At 33.5% G+C, this 18,691-nt stretch overlaps 1 protein-coding gene across 4 annotated transcripts in view; it reads left to right on the top strand.

Annotated features, from left to right (window-relative positions):
• The window catches only part of LOC123563574 (calmodulin-A-like), a 96,854-nt gene that overhangs the window by 71,892 nt on the left and 6,271 nt on the right, over window positions 1–18,691 (top strand). For all 4 annotated transcript variants that reach the window (XM_045356431.2, XM_045356433.2, XM_045356434.2 and 1 more), the window contains exons 3-5: window positions 14,643–14,786; window positions 16,220–16,337; window positions 18,401–18,525. In XM_045356431.2, the coding sequence (XP_045212366.1) occupies window positions 14,643–14,786; window positions 16,220–16,337; window positions 18,401–18,525 (387 nt within the window). The remainder of the gene's footprint in view (window positions 1–14,642; window positions 14,787–16,219; window positions 16,338–18,400; window positions 18,526–18,691) is intronic.

Raw genomic sequence — 18,691 nt, 5'->3', positions numbered from 1 at the left:
CAGATTTTGACCACATGCATAGTTTTGTATTCCGAAGTAAAATTTGATCTGGATTTTGACCTAGTGACCTACTTTTACATTTCTCAAACTACAGCCTTCAAATTTGGACCACTTGCATAGTTTTATGTTCCGAAATGAATTTTGACCTTAAGATTGACCTAGTGACCTACTTTCACATTTCTGTAGCTACAGGCTTCAAATTTAGGACCACATGCATAGTTTTGTATACCGAAACAAACTTTGACCTTGACATTGACCTAGTGACCTACTTTCACATTTTTGAAGGTACAGGCTTCAAATTTGGACCACATGCATAGATTTGTGTTGTGTACGGAAATGAAATTTGACCTTGAGCTAGTCAATAAGTCTTGAAATTTAGAGCACTCAAAAATGGCACATTGGTGGGCGCCAAGATCACTCTGTGATCTCTTGTATTTTAATGAAATCAATCTTACAGATGGGGATAATACTAAAAACGTACATAAAAACAAGGATGAATATCTAACAGGTAAAGCCACGAAAAGCGCAGCCTCCCTAAACGTAAACCCAGCGCGCGTACGCGCACACGACCAACACACACAATTTACGCACAGAAAGGAATACCGAAGGGAAACTGTCACCTACGTCTGTTAAAAAGCTTGAATTTTATGGCTCGCCGGCCTCTCTACTCCCCTAGTTTCAATTTTTTATACTAGACATTGTAAATCAATATAATTCCGCACTGACATAACTCTAACAGTAGTAACAAAATAATCGTTCGTATAGTATAAAAGTAATTAGGGTCAATCTACGGTGTCAGACCAAAGTATCTAACGTTGCAACCCTTTAGATAATAGGGCAATTTGCAAGACCAAACCGACTTCTTCAGTCCATTAAAGGTCCATTACTAAAACCCGAACGAGTATTATATGAAAACCAGAGTTTGTAGCTGAGACTTCCTATTTACTGAAAAAGTATCGGATCTGACCAAATAGTTATGAATATTTTCAAGAATAACTAACAAATAAACAAAAAATGTTGCCTATGTCAAACCGAAAGTATGTTTTCCGACTGCTTACGAACCCGTCGAGCATCTTCGAATTTGTTCGGAAGTATCCTCCGAAACGAGGCTATAATTTATAAATAGATGCAAAATATATCATATGCCCAAACGATAACGTTATTTTTACAAACTTAGCACATGGAATTCAACAATTTTGTAACTCACAAAACCTTCATGAAAATCGTTCTTATAATACAGGTAATAAACAGCTATACTACAAGTTTGCGGGAGGACAATTCAGGCCCTTCCCGAATAAAAGTGTTTTTACAACTTCGTCTGCAAACTTTTTCAGTTAATCTCTTTTCAGTATATTTTTAAGAATATAAATGAATAACTGTCTTACACTGCCAAAACAAAATGTGATTGAAATTTACCTAAATACACTGATTTATGTACATATGGCTACATTAATTTAATAAGATTTTAGACATTAAACAAATTAAAAATTATACAGTTATTTTGTCGCGCGTCTTTAAGGATGAGAATTAGGCCTTTAGAAACAAAACTCAAACAGCACCAAATCATAGAAAGAAAGAGTTGTTTGACATGAAAATTGAACAGCATGTAAAACATGTATATTACTTTACGAAACTAGTGTCAGTATACTGATAAAAACATTGAATTCCAGAAAAGGACTGCCTAAAGGGGCTCCACTTCCGGACAGTTAAACGCCTTTAAAAACTCACCATTTTTAAAGAATAGTCACACATGTTCGTTTTGATGCATTTGCAATAGCGTGCGAGTGGTGAAATTTCGCATAACAAGGTGGAACACGGTTTTCAGCAATTGTTTATCTTTATTTCTTTACAAATGGTATTCATTTTCAAAGGGAGACAACTTTTTCGGAATACTTTAAGTACAAATGGCATTCATTTTCAAAGGGAGACAACTTTTTCCGATTATTTTAAGTAATCGTCGAGAAAAAGTTGTTTCCCTTTGAAAATGAATGCCATTTGTAAAGAAATAAAGATAAACAATTGCTGAAAACTGTGTTCCACTTTGTTATGTGAAATTTCACCACTCGCACGCTATTGCAAATGCATCAAAACGAACATGTGTAACAGCTCTTTGAAAATGGTGAGTTTTTAAAGGCGTTTAACTGTCCGGAAGTGGGGCCCCTATAGGCAGTCATTTTGTGGAATTCAATGTTTATATCAGTATACTGACACTTGTTTCGTAAAGTAATATACATCTTTTACATGCTGTTCAGTTTTCATGTCAAACAAATCTTTCTTTCTATGATTTGGTGTTGTTTGATTTTTGTTTCTCAAGGCCTACTTCGTAACCTTAAACGGATATTCGTTTGAAACAATTTTAAAATCACGTGATCACGAAGAATTTCCGACCGATTACGGAAAAACGATAAACATGAAAGTAGGACAAAATGACCACCATGTCAGTCTAAGAAAATACAGAAACAATCATTTGTTTCTCTGTTCTTGTGTTGATTTCAAGGGAATATTGCACGGTTATCATAATGTTTAGTATTATATTACAAAAAGTGTAGTCTTTTTTTAAGATTTATGTCTATTCATTTGTCTTTATTTTGCACCTTTAAGTGCAGGATTAAAAAGTGTTATTCCACTAAATCAAATCTATACGAAAATTATATTATACACTTACCGAATGCCTTGCAGAGTTATTGCTCGAGGTCCGAAGTTTTAGCCCAGCAATAATAAGTATTGAACTACCGACCGGTAGGTAGCACAAATTATTGATTTTTTGGTTTTTGATAAATAAGATTAATTAAAAATACAGCTTGAAAGTCACCTTATAATATGTTAACGTTTTTAAAGGTTAGTTAAGCTTATATTGTTTTCTTATTGTTTTTTTTTGTTGTTGTTGCTGTTGTTGCTGTCGTCGTCGTCGTTTTGTAGATGACGGGAAATGGTGTCATTCTAGCTGCAATCTGACTAAAGTACTTGATCTTCTAAACGAAGATCTGAAGAAGACCCATTCATATTCGTCTTCTGTATATTTTGGATTTCCAATATTGCTATTTTTTATTTTCGCAAATCTATTTTTATTTGAACCAATCAGACGACTTGTTCGAATGTGAAAGAGTAAGAAAAATTTGCATATAGTCCAGGGTTCGAACTCGGGACCTCTCGCATACAGAGCAAGTGTCCTACCGACTGAGCTAACCGGCTATCTGACATCTTACGACATAAGAATTGTAGATATCAAAAAGTTTTTTTCAGCTTGCAGAATGTTGTAAGTTAGCTTTTGATTGGCTAGCGGAAGGGTCGTCAGAACGAGGCTATCAATAGCTCGTGTTCAGATCCTAAGCGTAGCGTTGTAGGAGATGTACTTTAGTCAGATTGATTCTAGCTGGTGCAACGTTATCGTTTCATACTGTTACTATTCAATATTTTGAGAACCTGACCTCATACTATAAGTACTTCAGATCCGATACAAGATAACGTAAATTTACTCTTTGTAACGAAAAATCCATCATTTCTTTGCATGTCTGTCTATCTGTCAAATATAGAGACTGTACCAGATTATCAAATATATGATTATTTTGGCCTTGTCAAACGGGAAGTCTTGTGTAAATTTCCAGTGTAAATTTCAAATTTATCCTGACCTAGTAAAGAAGACATTTTGAATGAGATATCTCTCTTTTCAATTCAGACTCTGTTGGTTAGAACAAAATCATTTCTTGATCGTACTTTTAACTGTCAGTTAATTGTTTATTTCATGTCTACACATTTTGATTTTTACGAATAGTTTTTATCAATAAAAGAAACATTTGCACATGGGTTGCTTGACACATTGTCGGTATTGATCACTGCGCAGTTGAAATTGTGACAAATGTTAGAAAGGAAAATATAACCAGTGTGGTGGTGCTTTTCAGAAATTTTTAGAAATTTCAAAGACATGGATACGAACACATTTTCAAGTGAAAGACAGCAGTAGAAAAGATAATGAACTCACACGCACCAGTTATAGAAAAAACAATCATCCGTCGCGCTCCAAAACTCTGGTTCACAGAAAAACTCCTTCACCTTAAAAGAGTGGCTCGCAAATCTGAACGTTTGTGGAAGGAACAGAGACAATCACATCTGTATGAAGCCTTCAAAACTGCAAGTAAAAACTACGAAAAAAACTCAAACGTGAGAAAAAAATCATCTCTGAGTGTGAAAGTTCTAAATGCAAAAGGTGACTCGAAAAAGATTTATAGATTTGTATCTGAGATATCTGGCACTAGGTCTGAGAACCCTAGGCCAACTGAACATGACAGCACACTGGCTGAGAAATTTGCAGATAATTTCATGAATAAAATCGAAAAAAAAAATCGAGAATCGTTGAAACAGTTCAATAATTTTCAACCATGCAAAAAAGATATTCCTTGTTTTGACAGTTTTAAAGATCTGAGCGAGGAAGAAGTTAGAGATGTTATTACCAAATTGGTAAATTTGTCGTTGCGTTACGGCATCTTTCCAACAGAATGGAAACAGGCAATTGTAAGACCTTTGTCGAAGAAATGGGACTCGAACTTGAATTTGCAAACTACAGGCCTGTTAGTAACCTATCGTTTCTGTCAAAATTAATTGAAAAAGCAGCTCTGTTCAGGCTCATTGATCACGTAAACAAACACAGACTTCTACAAAAACACCAATCTGCTTACAGGAAAAACCATTCTTGCGAATCAGCATTGTTACGTCTAGTATATAATTTACTGGATGCTATGGAGAAGAAAGAAGTTATGGCGCTAATTGCCATCGATCTCAGTGCCGCCTTTGATACTGTACACCATGACATTCTTGTTGATGTGTTAAACAAGCAGTATGGCGTTCGTGGAACAGCACTGAGCTGGGTTGATTCCTATCTGCGCCCCAGAGGTTGCTGTGTAAGTGTCAATTCAGACATGTCATTTCCACGCCAATTAAATTGTAGCGTTCCACAAGGGAGCTGCTAAGGGCCGTGGCTGTATTTGACATATGCGGGGACAATGTTTGATGTTATTACGCCATCGATTTCAGTTTACGGCTTTGCGGATGACCACGCTGCTAATAAACACTTTAAACCATCATCTCCAACAGTAGGATCCCAGGCAATACAAGAATTTGAACAATGTGCTTAAACAGTCAACAACTGGATGAATGAAAATAAGCTTAAAATGAACACTTCCAAAACCGAATTCATCATGTTTGGTAGTAGGCAACAACTCTCTAAGTATCATGACAAAATATGCATTGTAGGTGATGAAGTGAAATCAATGAGCTTTATTCGATATCTAGGTGCATACCTGGATGAAAACTTGAATCTAAAAGAGCATGTAAAACGAAACTGTAGAACAGCAATGCTCAACTACTTCAGAATAAAATGTATCCGGAAATATCTTACCGAAGAGGCTACCGAAACCCTTGTGCTGCCACTGGTGATATCCTATTTAGATTATTGTAATGTCATTCTGTATAGTTTTGCTCAAAGCGAAGTAAACAAAATGCAACGAATTCAGAACATGTGTGCAAAACTTGTCCTAAATCGAAGAAAATATGACAGTTCCAAGCAAGCGCTCTAAGATCTTCACTGGCTACCCATCAAAGCCAGAATCACATTAATAATGCTCACCTACATGTATAATTGTTCAATTGGAAGTTCTCCGGAATATCTTTCTGAACTTCTCATAAAACAAACACAGACAAGGAACTTGCGTTCTTCAAATTCCGTTACTGGGTGTTTCGTTGTTCCTTTCAACAAGCGCAAAACGTTCAGCGACAGAAATTTTGGTACTGTTGGACCTAAACTCTGGAATGAATTGCCTCTCGAAATAAGGAACTCAGACACAATAGATGTTTTCAAAAAGAAGTTGAAAACTCATTATTTTTGAAATTACTTTGTACTCTTTTAGAGACTGTGACTGTGATTTTTAAGATATTGAAGTAACATGAACTGGGTAATTTTATTGTGCAACTATATTCGAATATGAAATAGTTTATCACAAACACAAAAATACAGTTGTTTGTAATAACTCATGGACATGTCGCAATAACCCACTTATTCTTGCTTAATAACAAAATAGCTATCTTACTGTATCTTAATATTCTAATATTTTATTAATCTTATCATATGCCTGATCTTTTGTTAATGTTTATTAAATAGTTTATTCACAATGATATTTATGCTCATTTATGTCATATGTCATTCAAAATGTCTTAATTTATGACGTATTTTTATGTATTTGTAAAACGCCATTGAATATGTTTTACGTAAAATAGGCGTTTAATCAAATAAAACAGTAATTTTTCACATTGTAGGTAATATATGTGCGTTAGCACAGAACTACATGAGCTGCTCCATGAGAAAAACAACATAGTGCGTTTGCGACAGTCTGGTCAGGAGCCATGCTGTTCGCTTTCAAAGCCTATTGCAATTAGGGAAACTGTTAGCGGACAGCATGGGTCCAGGTTGGTCTGGATCCATGCTGGACGCAAACGTACAATGTTGGTTTTCTCACGGAGCGGCACATGTTATGTTCTATTGCAGTAAGGAAATGATTACTTATGTTTGCTTGATTGCATCGAAATGTCTCGCATTTTAAATCTGTCTCAGGTAAAAGGCATTAAATGCTGGACTTAAGAATTCTAGAAGAAAACAAAAGACACACACGTTTCAGCATACCATTTATTGTGAATATTATGTATACAGATACATACTTTCATAGCTTTAACGAACAATTTATTTCAAGGGCTTGGAAAAAAGACATTTGCTCCATCGATCTACAGTGTATAATTTCTGTAACTATTTAGGCAACGAATAACTATAAACACAGTCAGAGATTGCACAGGCGTTGCACGCATTGAAAACAGAAACAAAGCGTTAAAGTGCAAACCACGGTGTAAGCATGTCGCTATTTATGTTATGCCAATGAAATCAAATAGTTGCACAATGTATACCCATGAGAATGAAGGGAATTTTCATTTATGTTGTTTTGTTATTTTCTAACATGTCTAGGATTAAAAAGGCATATTTAATCAGTTTAAAATTCGTGCTGGTGTTTTGTCCATTATACTGGATAATAAATCATCTGCAACATAAATACAAAACTTGATTCCACTTCAGCTAGAATGAACAAATACGAAACGATTTAGAGTCACGAATGTCTTTGTGCTGTATTTAAACAGGATAACCGCACGCATGAGTATGGTACCCTAAAATAATCTTAAATATTTTCCTTTTTTGAGGGGGGATGAATATGTAGTTACCCAATCATTTTTAAATGTTTCGTATAATGACTATTCTACAGTTGACCAAATATAGTTACGTCATTACTAATATTATCTATCAAATATTATGATGTATTTTATTTAAGATAGGGAAGAAATCTTTGAAAGTTTACATCGACATAGTTGTCATACATGGAAAAATTATCCTAATAAAGACCTGCATAACAATTTACAGAAATGGCTCCAAGTGTTATATATATATACATTGTATTATGCATATGATTAAAAAAAGACCACTAAGTGTTTCTTCCAGTAAGTTCCGTTTTGACCTACCCTATCTGTTATAGATTTTAATTTTGGAAATAGCCTCATTTACTGGGAATATTATCAAACGGGTATTGTACACTTATTGCACTAACGTCTGTTGAAACGGCGAATAAAGAAACTGCCTTATTTTTTGACTGCTTGTTATTTAGTGAATACTTGGCAACCAGGTGTCACAAATGTTTCAGCTATCAGACCTAATATATAACTGTGTAATTACGGAAACCCGTCTAACTGTAGCGGTCCTATATGTTATAAGCTGATGGCTATTGCATTACCACCTACATTCACTGATTGTTTCGAATAATGTTCCGGTGAGTACCGGGGTTATTTTGACATCTTATTCGTGGACTTTAGAATTACTGTGCTCATATTGAACATCTTAAAGTTTGCTAGAAAAAAATTTCACTAAAACTAGATTCTAAAAAGTCGGAATTCTTTAATAGGCAGTAGATAGATGTGGATATCGTGATTAGATTTTGGAAAAAGGTCAAGTTGCATTTCATCTTTGAACTGATATGTTATACTTTCCAAATGAGAGTATTTGTTCTGGTATGATCTATTGTGGGTTTTTTCCTAGCATTCTATTCAAAGTATGTAACCATGCAAATAAAGATAAAATGAAATATTCTTGTTAGAAATACGAATCGGTCTTGCTAAATCCAAGGAATAACATGTCAACCGTCAGAAAAAAGATTATTATCCGTAGGGGAAACTCGGTGTTCGTGATACATTCTATTAGTTTTTCACTGTATCCCGAACAAGAAACTTGTTAGAAAAAATGAACTTGCTTCTCGTTCGGGAGGGAAAATCATAAATAATACTTGCTTCTTTGAAAAGGACCTAGTGCATATGAATATAATTCGTAACATTACATAAATTACATTATTGTTAGCTTGCTTTGCCTGAAAAGGAACCAGGCAGAATTATCTGGTTACATTTTAGAGTGGTGTATACAAAGATGCTTCAGATTTAGATCGTTGAAAATTAATCAAGTGTTTCAGTAGAAAAAGGCCTACTTTTGGTCCTGTTCCTATAGCGTTATTCAGCATAGAGACTGTAGTTTTGGGTATTTAAGTTGTATATAAAACGAACATATTTTAGCATTGTAAATATCAAACTGTCAAAATAATTTGTATATCTGATATATTGATAACGTAATACATAAGCACATGTACTGTTTGACTCCCTTTCCATGCTTTCATTGCTATAATTATTGTTGAATTGCTGTTAATAATAGCATTTGGGACATTTGTGGCTGATTTGGGTTCATTATGTCGATAGCTGAATCCCAGCATCACACATTATGTCATATACGATAGCTAAAGGGAACCAGATATTTGATAGAGCAAGTACTCGTTGTAAAACACTATATATAAATTTGGACGAATCAGAACACGTTCTATAAATAGCACCAATCAAAGCTCACGTCTGTTAAGGTATAAATAGGTAGATAAATGACAGAGAGATCATTCTGTATCCAGCGATCGAAGGAGACACATCGAGGATTCAACTAATAATTTTTCCCAGTACCTTGATAAGGAAGTTATTGCAACTACTCAGTCAGGGCGGATAAATTATTAAAAAGAAGACGTTTGAAGTTCATAGACTATAGAAGAGTTGCAGAATTTAACAAGGTTTCGAGCTATAGGGCCAGCGCGTAGGCGTTTTACCTTAAGGGTAGTTGAATGCTATAAACGATAGCAAATATAGGCTAAGTATCGGAAAGCTGAGACAGAGACCCAGAGTTTGGTAATCTACTGATATAATAGGAGAGTTCCAGCTTATAGACAAGGTTCAGCGTTATTGGCGAAGTACAGCCAAGGCATCAGGGTTATACCTATGCTATAAGTGATAGCATATGGTCGCTGAGCACCCAGGAGTCAAGGCAATCTTTGTGAGTTGCAACTTTAATTAAAATAACTTAGGCTGAGCATCTATGCGATAGGACTCGTACGTTATTGTTCAAAGACATTGTCTGAAAGGAACTTCGACACAAAGACCAGTCAAGCATAATATCTCCAGCCTATAGGAGTTTAAGCTGCTGATTTTGAGTTGAAGGTTGATAGTTGAAACATTGAATGATTTTCGTCTGATCGCTGAAATTATCTAGCTCATAATTGAAATCATTTACAAATCATTGGTATACGAATCATTTAGGCAAGGTAGTCAGAGGAAAATTTTATTTACGAGATATTTGGACTCACCAGCTTTACGTTTTAACAAGGGGCATTCTACATCAGCTAGTCTAATAAATAGTCACCTTAGCGATTGGGCCCATTTCATAGTTCAAGATACTGCAGGCGGAGGCACTTCCCTGGGTCATATAACTCGTATCCTGACACAAACTACTTTCGGAAAAAAACGTCTTTTGAAACAAAAGTAAAGAGCACATATGATTAAGCCTGCAACTTTGGAAACGAGACAAAACTCGACCGTAGGACGTCATATTTTGTTGTTTAGGGACAAGTGTTTACTTCCTATTTGTCCAAAGAAAAATAATTATTGCGTACTTACTAACATTTTCTTTTTTGACGTTATAATAGTTTTGTCGATTTGTAATGATATGTAAAAATATTAGAGGACTTTCCCAAGTGTTTATTTAAAAAAAAACACCCACTTTACAGCTACTGCATTTTAATATACTGAATATTACACTTGCGTTCGGTTAAATATAGGTATCAATTATTCAAATGAAATACTCTCAAACTAGCTAGTAGGCTATATTGTGTAGCATAAAGGTGTTGTTCAATATCTGAAGACTTTAGGCAATTATCCTAGGTAGTTAACACAAATTTGACAAGTGTATTGCAGTGAATTAGATAACTCCTTTCCAATTTTCCAGGCATATATAGAAAATCGTCATTAGCATTTATTACCATTATGATTTTAGCATTATTTTGTGTAGTTTAAAGTTAAGTTGGCCAAATATGGTATTTGTGGCATAATAATGTTACATTTAAATTATTGTTAAACTTAAAACTAAAATTCATATATTTTATTATGACTTACAAAATATGCTTATCTTCGTTGATATTTATGGATTAATTTTGTGCGGAAATACAAATTTATCCTAGAGCCTGCCATAGTTTTCAAGTGACTTTCAACTGTTTTGTCTGTAGTCTTATCACTTTTCTCGCCAGGTTTAATGTTTCACCAAGCTCTTTTCCAATACGAAATATTTAAAATTCATTTAGCTTTCCCTAAGGTTTAATATCTCATATATTATAAAAATTATATTTTTGGAACCACTTAATGGAAACGCCAACCACAAGAGGTGCTATAATACATGCATGCAACTCAAATTATATTCTTTGATGAAAATCCATTTAACAGCAGATTCGGTCTGATTCAGACAAACTTCTGCATTTCCTAATTAGGCATGGTATTAATGAACACAATAATAACACATTGACTATTCGATCCTGAAACATTCTACAACACATGTTTATAAATTTGAAGTATTGATCAAACCAATATTCTGCTTGATAATTTATTATCAAGTTATTTTGTTATCGAAGTCCCAAAAATTCTATTTTTCAACGAATAAGATCAAAGAAACAACAAAGGACATTTAAAATCAGAAGAATATAAAATATTTGTCTGCGTTATGACATGATAAAATACAGTCTTTGTTTTTCCAGTTGTATTCTTCCTTTGATCGTGACGCATTATTGGTATCTGAAAGAAAGAATATAAATGCCTTTAACAAGATATGTTGGTATTTGAGATTATTGTTTCAACAAATATCTCATAAATATTTATTAAAACAAGAAAAAAAATTAATATAAAACACAACAGTAGAAATTTGTATTGCTAATTGGAAAGACAAAGACACATTTCCAGCTTCTGCATCATGTTATTTTAACTTTTAAAAAAAGGACCATGTCTACATCATTTCAACAGGTTTCTGTCTAATGTTTTATTTGATTCGGTTAACACAGTGGTTGCAATATGTACCTAAGAAGGGATGCTTTGGTATTTCATCTATGAATTTAAATTCAAAATATTGTTTCTTTTTATTGCCGGCCTACTTTACGATGCAAAACTCTCTTTCATGGAAAGTACAAGTTATGTGGGAGACACAAAAGAACCTCTGCAGTACCTACATATTATACTGAAAATTCTTCTTTATACAATGTAAAGCCATCTTTGTTACACCATACATTTAAAACCAACACATGCTATACTTAACAGTTTTTATCATATAAAGAAATATATTTGTGATTGTAAAAGCCCTTCGAGATTCGGCTGATTTGATATCTGTATTCTGTCCTTAATGGTGTTTTCCTCTACTATGTCATTAAATACATGCGTCTACGACTCATTAGGTTATATTTTATTTTATATTTACATTTCTGTGATTTATTTTCCGTGCTGTTTTCTGACCATTACGCTTGTTTTGTTAGGGATAAACTTGATGGAGATAAGTGTTTTACCAGGTTTATTTTGGGATTATGTGCAAAGTTTAGTTTAATGTTGAAAATACCCTTGCACTTGCAGCTTATCGTTCCAGTGTCGTGTCCCAATTTTATTGTTGTCCTCGTTCCCTTGTCTATGTATGTTACCAAGCAATCATGTACATTATATATATATACACACTCTTGTAACTGTTCGATTTGAGGAACTGCGTTCTTACAGTCTTGCCGTTGTTTTTGCTTTGCAATAAATTGTAAACAGCAATTCTTATAATTTGATATTATGCAGGAAAATAAGATTAAAACGAGACGATTTGCAAAATAACAAACGCTTTAGCAAAAACATAGGGAGATTTGGTTTCCATATATTTGTAAATTTTTGCTTGAATATGTTTTGTCGTTGTTCTTCGTAGTTTCTGTAAATGAGAATTAAAGCAAATTACGTTTTAGAAACAACAAAATCAAACAGTGTGGTACAAGGAAAAAGCTTTTACCCGAGAAGAGAGAAATGCGAATATCAAATTTCGTTTCCGGAAAGGGAATTTACAGCCAGTTCTTTGAGCATTGCACATTTACTTTAATGAGGAAAAACAGCACTGTTTCGACATAACCTGTTAATAAAACCTGTTTAGTAAAATATCACCTTTTTTCCAAATTCTAATGAAGGATTGCCTTATTCTGCTCTTGCAGAGAGAATCAAATTAATGTTTTGTCCCAAAGGAATGTGAAACATATGGTCATAATTTTATTATATTAAATCTCTTTATTCAATACCAATATCCGTTTGATGAAACATCAAATGCAGGAATAACTTATCTGTGTATTTTCTTATAAATTCCTGATAATTAATAAAGCTATTATAATAATGAGAAACTGACATGTTTTATCGTCATTCTAGATAATAGTATTCTCGAATAGTAATCATACCGTGTAAACAATAAAACGGCCATTACAGCAGCCAACTGCACTTAATCAGTTTTTATGTCATGCACACATAGTTACTTTATTGGAAAAAACCAAGGGAATCAGTAGACATTGTCTAAATTATACACAGTTTTAACTGACAACATCTGAGAACAATTTCTGTAGGCAGCTAAGAAAGTCTAATCTCGTATTATTGTTAGTGTTTAAATATCATAGCTTCCATACCAATTTCTCGTAAAAAGGAACATATATTCAACACAAGATTCGTTTGTGTTTTGGGGACACAAGATACTACATTTGAGCACTGAACCAAAGTTTAGAACATGTATTTCTTCAAACAGCTATATGTTGTCTGCTGAAACTATTCACAGAGCTATTTCGGGAATGGTCCTGTATTCGGGTGAAAACATTGGCGCAGTTTTCAACTTCTACATCAAATAAACAAGATCAGGAGCAACTTGTAGTTATATATTAAAATACATGCTTAATCTTTAGCTGACGGCAAGTGATTCTGCCTTTGCGACCAGTATCAGTTAGACAGATCATGGTCTGCCCTGTTTGCTATTTAGTCAGTACATTTTCAAGGCAAATCCATTCGAATAATAAATGGAACTACCCAAATTGAATGATGAACCAGCCTACTTAAGACATTTAGCAGAGAACGGTTAATATACCTTATAGAAATAGAAACAATATGCTCTGAATGTAAAGGTTTCTGTGATGTTATAGTAATAGAGTATTAGTTGTCTTTTACAGCTGCCTTGTATACATTTGTCCATCATATTTTGAGGAAAACGTATATATATCGGATTTGTCATTTGGTAATTTTTAGAAATTCTTTTCTCTGGCACATGTGTCTAGTATACTTGTGATTAAAAATTCAAACTTTTATAAAAGTAAGCTACATTAGGTTACTTTATCTTTTCACAGATTTTATTGATTGTGCTGAGAACAATTAAACGTTTCATACGCCATTTCAATTAAGATTTAATACATCAAAGTGCTTGTCAGGCAGTTAAACCAGAAGTTATAAAATGTGTTTTCAGTAATTTATAACCCCATTAACTTTGCTATTTTGAGTATTCATGTCCCACATTTAAAACTGCATAGTTGCTAAAATGTAGTGAATTCTGTCTACCTTTCTAAATGCGACACACAGAGAGAAGGAGCGGGGCTTCTATGTTATAAAAAAAAGACACATTCCGAAAGTCGGAATCGAAATGATATAAATGAAAAATGTTACACTTCTTGAACCATGTTTTAACACGCCTAAACGCTCCAAATTCACCCGGACTACTATTCGGCAGGCGTATATCCTCTTCGTCGTGTTATATGTGTTGAAATGTCATTCTGCTATATGTTTTTCAAACAGTTTGATAAGTTTGCATTAGGTTTTATGAAGTATTTAAATTTAGTGTTGCCGTTTTCGTTATACCGAATGAATTCCTTTGAAGACATTTAGTTTTTACTTTGATTTGTAGAATGATTCCGAAATAGTAAATTACTTAATTAAAACATAAGTATTTATCATTTAAAAATCTACTTTTAATACAACATTAGTCTGTAACCTTAGACGAAAAATTCTTAAAATTTGACCTAGACTTTCAAATTCAAATTGGACTTTGTTCACTAATGTTTAAAATGAAATTCGATTATCTAACTTTTCAGTTAGGAGTCTGATCGTCTTATTTTGCACTATAATTGTCCTTTTCGTTCATAAATTCTATAATTAAAGGACACATTTCATTTTATTTATTACAGAATTCAGAGAAGCGTTTTCCCTTTTTGATAAGGACGGAGATGGTACGATTACAACAAGTGAGCTTGGCACCGTTATGCGATCTCTGGGTCAAAACCCTACTGAGGCTGAACTTCAGGACATGATCAATGAAGTGGATGCCGATGGTGAGTTCATTCCATTCGCATAACCAGCTGGTAATAAGTAAATACGAAATTGAAACTTAATTTAGTTGATTGATAATACGAGTATTTCGAAGACGGGCCTTTATAAATTGAGTCGGTAAGCGGATGATACTGTCCCATACTCGTCATACATTTATACCTGAAATTTGCCACATGGCCATGAACAGCATTATTCTATTTTCTATAAGGAAATATTAATGTGAATGCTATTACGACCATATTTATATTCCTAGTATGAAGATAATATTTTGCTACCAAAGCACATTTTTACGTCATAGCTTCAAACGTCAAAAAGACAGGCAAATATTTGGCGGATGTCGTCAAGGATGTAGATAATAATCCTTTACATCTTATTAGAATCGAAAAGAATATAACAATGTTTTTCTCTTGGATCAACGTTCACAATGTGTATTCAGCTTAGCTGTCGTGATATTATTTCTTCGCATCAGAACTCCAAACAATTATTTTGTTCAACGAAAAATCGCTGTTTGGAATATATTATTACTTACACATCACAGAATGTAGTTTGAATTACCGATATATATTTACAGAAAAAAATCTTATTGATCATGGGGAGAAAGTTATCGCCTAGTATTTACGGAATGACTTATTACGGCATATATCATGTTAGCCCCTCAAGCATTTAGGCTATGCCAGTACTGTTGGCAAAAGTACCATTTTAAGTAATCACATGTCGGAATATCAATCGCAGCAACGATTCAAGCCCAAATCCCTAGCACTGTAGTAAAATCTTCTAAACTTTCTTTTATATACATTTAGTATTAAGGCTACTTGACGGCGGATTCCTTTCAATGGCCGTGGAATACAGTACATAAAACATCTTTTGATATATTTTGGCAATTAATTAACATTTTTTTGTAATCGTTGAATGGTCTGCTGCTGAAAGAGTGAGGTTATTGGAAAATGTCTTAGTCTAGAACATGCAGATGAAAGACTGAGAGCTTAATTCATCATGACTGAATCTGTTATTGCGTAAAACATATGGTAATGAATCATCACAATAAAGATATTTTTTATTGATATGAGTTAAGGAAATGAAAGACCATCATTCATACGAAGCACTTGCCATGGTTTATTCTATACGTAATTTTATGAGAATTCAAGAGAAAATTTAATTTTGTCCCTACGTTTGAGTTTATATGATTTATGAAATTAAATGAAAAGATTATAGTGTTGAAGGCATATTTTGTTTCTTATCAAGTTACACAATAACACGGAAATACCATTCTTGTAATAAAAAGCACATACTTAAAGGCCTTAAAAAGAAATACAAGTAAATCAAATAAATCAAAATGAATATACGTAAAACCTAGTATGTACTTGATCGGAACAGGTATAGTGTAAAGTTATAGATCGACACATTCTAAGTAACGTTATGAAATTAATTATTTCAGGAAACGGTACTATAGATTTCGAGGAGTTTCTGTTGATGATGGCGCGGAAGATGAAGGATACTGACAGCGAGGAAGAGTTGAGAGAGGCTTTCAGAGTGTTTGATAAAGATGGAAATGGGTAAATTATGCTAGGTTATTAAGTCGCCTTGTTCTTGAGAACGATTTAACAATACAGTATACCTCCTGTAAAAAAGATGTTGGTGAAATGAAAATTATCGATTGCTTTTGTTCACGTTTATTTAATTTCTGAGCAAAAACAACCGTTTTTATACCCAAGTGCAATGTCATTTAAAATACTGATAGACTGAGTACTAAATTTATCAAGGGATATAGCTGAATATTTTAAACGAGTTTGCGAGTACAAAGTATTAAAAAGCGACAGGTACATATAATTCTTCGAGTTACTGATGGGTTATTTTTATGTGAAAGCTTCTTTTATGAAATTAAAAAAGTTTCAGATCACCAACGTGATTTTTCTGTTACATGTTTACAATTTGTTTGGAATGGTTATATATAATATTCCATTAAAAAATATATGGCCAAGTATCTTAATAAAACAGTTTTTAATACTGCAGACCATGAATATTTTTTCACAAACCTTTTCAGGAAGTCTGTAAGAGTCTGTAGGCAAGAGTACGTAACTCTGTCAACTATTTTGACTGAATTATGGCCCTTTTGGACTTAGAAATGAGTTAACTTTTCCATACCATTCCATACATTAGCGTTGGTCGAAAAATGGGCTTTCATCAATTTCATTACACTAATTGGATTTATGAATTACCATCGGTGAAGTACTCACATTGTTATGGCTACGGGCATTCAGACTCCAAATCAAATGACGCTCAGTCCTGTGTACTTATACCAGGTATTGCACTAGTACCCGATAGCATCTTTACCTTGACTGTTTTCATGACATAGAAGTCGAATTAAACGTTTCGGGTTTTCTTCTTTGAAAGACAACATGCTTGATATTTACATTTAGGAATCATTAGAAATGAAAACATTGTCTTTATTGTTGATGTTTTTAAAGAAATATCATAAAGTAATTGTATTAATTAGATAGTAATATATTATGCGATTCATATAGACCTTGTGTTTGGCCAATGATTATCGTGTTGGCAGAGGTCGTCGAAATCACCTAGTTAGTAATAATACATAACCTACGACTTTTCCAGTGATTTGAATCGTATCAAAACCACACTTAAGTTTCATATTATTGATTCTACTTTACTGTTTAGTGTGAATCTTTTTTTAAATTTAATTAAAAACAGATAACTGAACATTTTTCACTGAAAACCATTGCCCTTAGTTAACCTCATTATAATGGTATTCTCATAATTCACCTGATTTATAATATAATTATCATTTCACGCCTAGAAACCGACTGAGAAATATACAAAACTACATGTGTTATGACAGACACATAATTGACACAAGATGTTAATAAATAAAAAAAAAACACAGAAAGAAACGCTTCTTCCACTCAGTCTGGATTGTGCAACTGCTTCCAATGTAGAGAAAGACATAAGTGCACATGAAAACATTTAATTTCAGTTTTAACAGATTAAGAAGGTACAAACTGTTGTTTATTCATTTGAATATAAAACAGTGTGAATACAAATTTTAGTCAACTAACACATTTTTATTTTCTAAAAGAAATTCCTATAATTAAGCGTATCTACAATCAGTCAGACAAAATGCTTTCCCTTCGAAATTCATGAACAGAGAGTGTCTTATTCAGCATGTTTTCGAATGAGCAAGCGTACGAGATTATTTGCATCATTTTTTTAAACGTGTTATCGCCCACCAAAAGTTGTATCATGCTCAACCGTTTCATACGAATTTTTTTATATAATTTTTTGATATTAGTTTGTCAAAAAGGCTCAAATCCTGCCTAGATCTTGCCCGCACATAAAAGATATATTATTCACTTTTCACTGAGACGATGGGAAATAACATAAATGAGACAACGTAAAAAACGTTTTGACACAACGAAAATCTCTCGCTCTCTCTGTAAGAGCTTAAGACAGTAAAACCTTTCTGATATTTAAGCGGGTAATGAAAATTATCTTCATTTATAACTGAGTGCTAATGAATGACACATAGTCAACTTTAAACACTCGCCTAAACAAGTATAGTCCGAAAGGAATAATAGTAATTTTCAACAATTTTCTAATTTAGTTACATATCAGCAGCCGAATTACGTCACGTGATGACAAATCTAGGTGAAAAACTTACTGACGAAGAAGTCGATGAAATGATCAAAGAAGCCGATCTGGACGGAGACGGAATGGTAAACTATGAAGGTATATATAAATCGTTTTATGTTTCAAATATCCGCAGCAAAATATGTTTACTCAATGTTTAGATGCATACATTGAATGTTTAGATCGCATGAATTATGAGGTGCATAAATAATAAGTCAGAGGCGTAGCTCGAATGACATAATTATGCAGGCCAGAGTGTAGTTCT

This window comes from Mercenaria mercenaria, chromosome 2 (genome assembly GCF_021730395.1).
Source record: "Mercenaria mercenaria strain notata chromosome 2, MADL_Memer_1, whole genome shotgun sequence".
Classification (NCBI taxonomy): Eukaryota; Metazoa; Mollusca; class Bivalvia; order Venerida; family Veneridae; genus Mercenaria; species Mercenaria mercenaria.
This window is presented reverse-complemented; position numbering and strand designations above follow the sequence as displayed.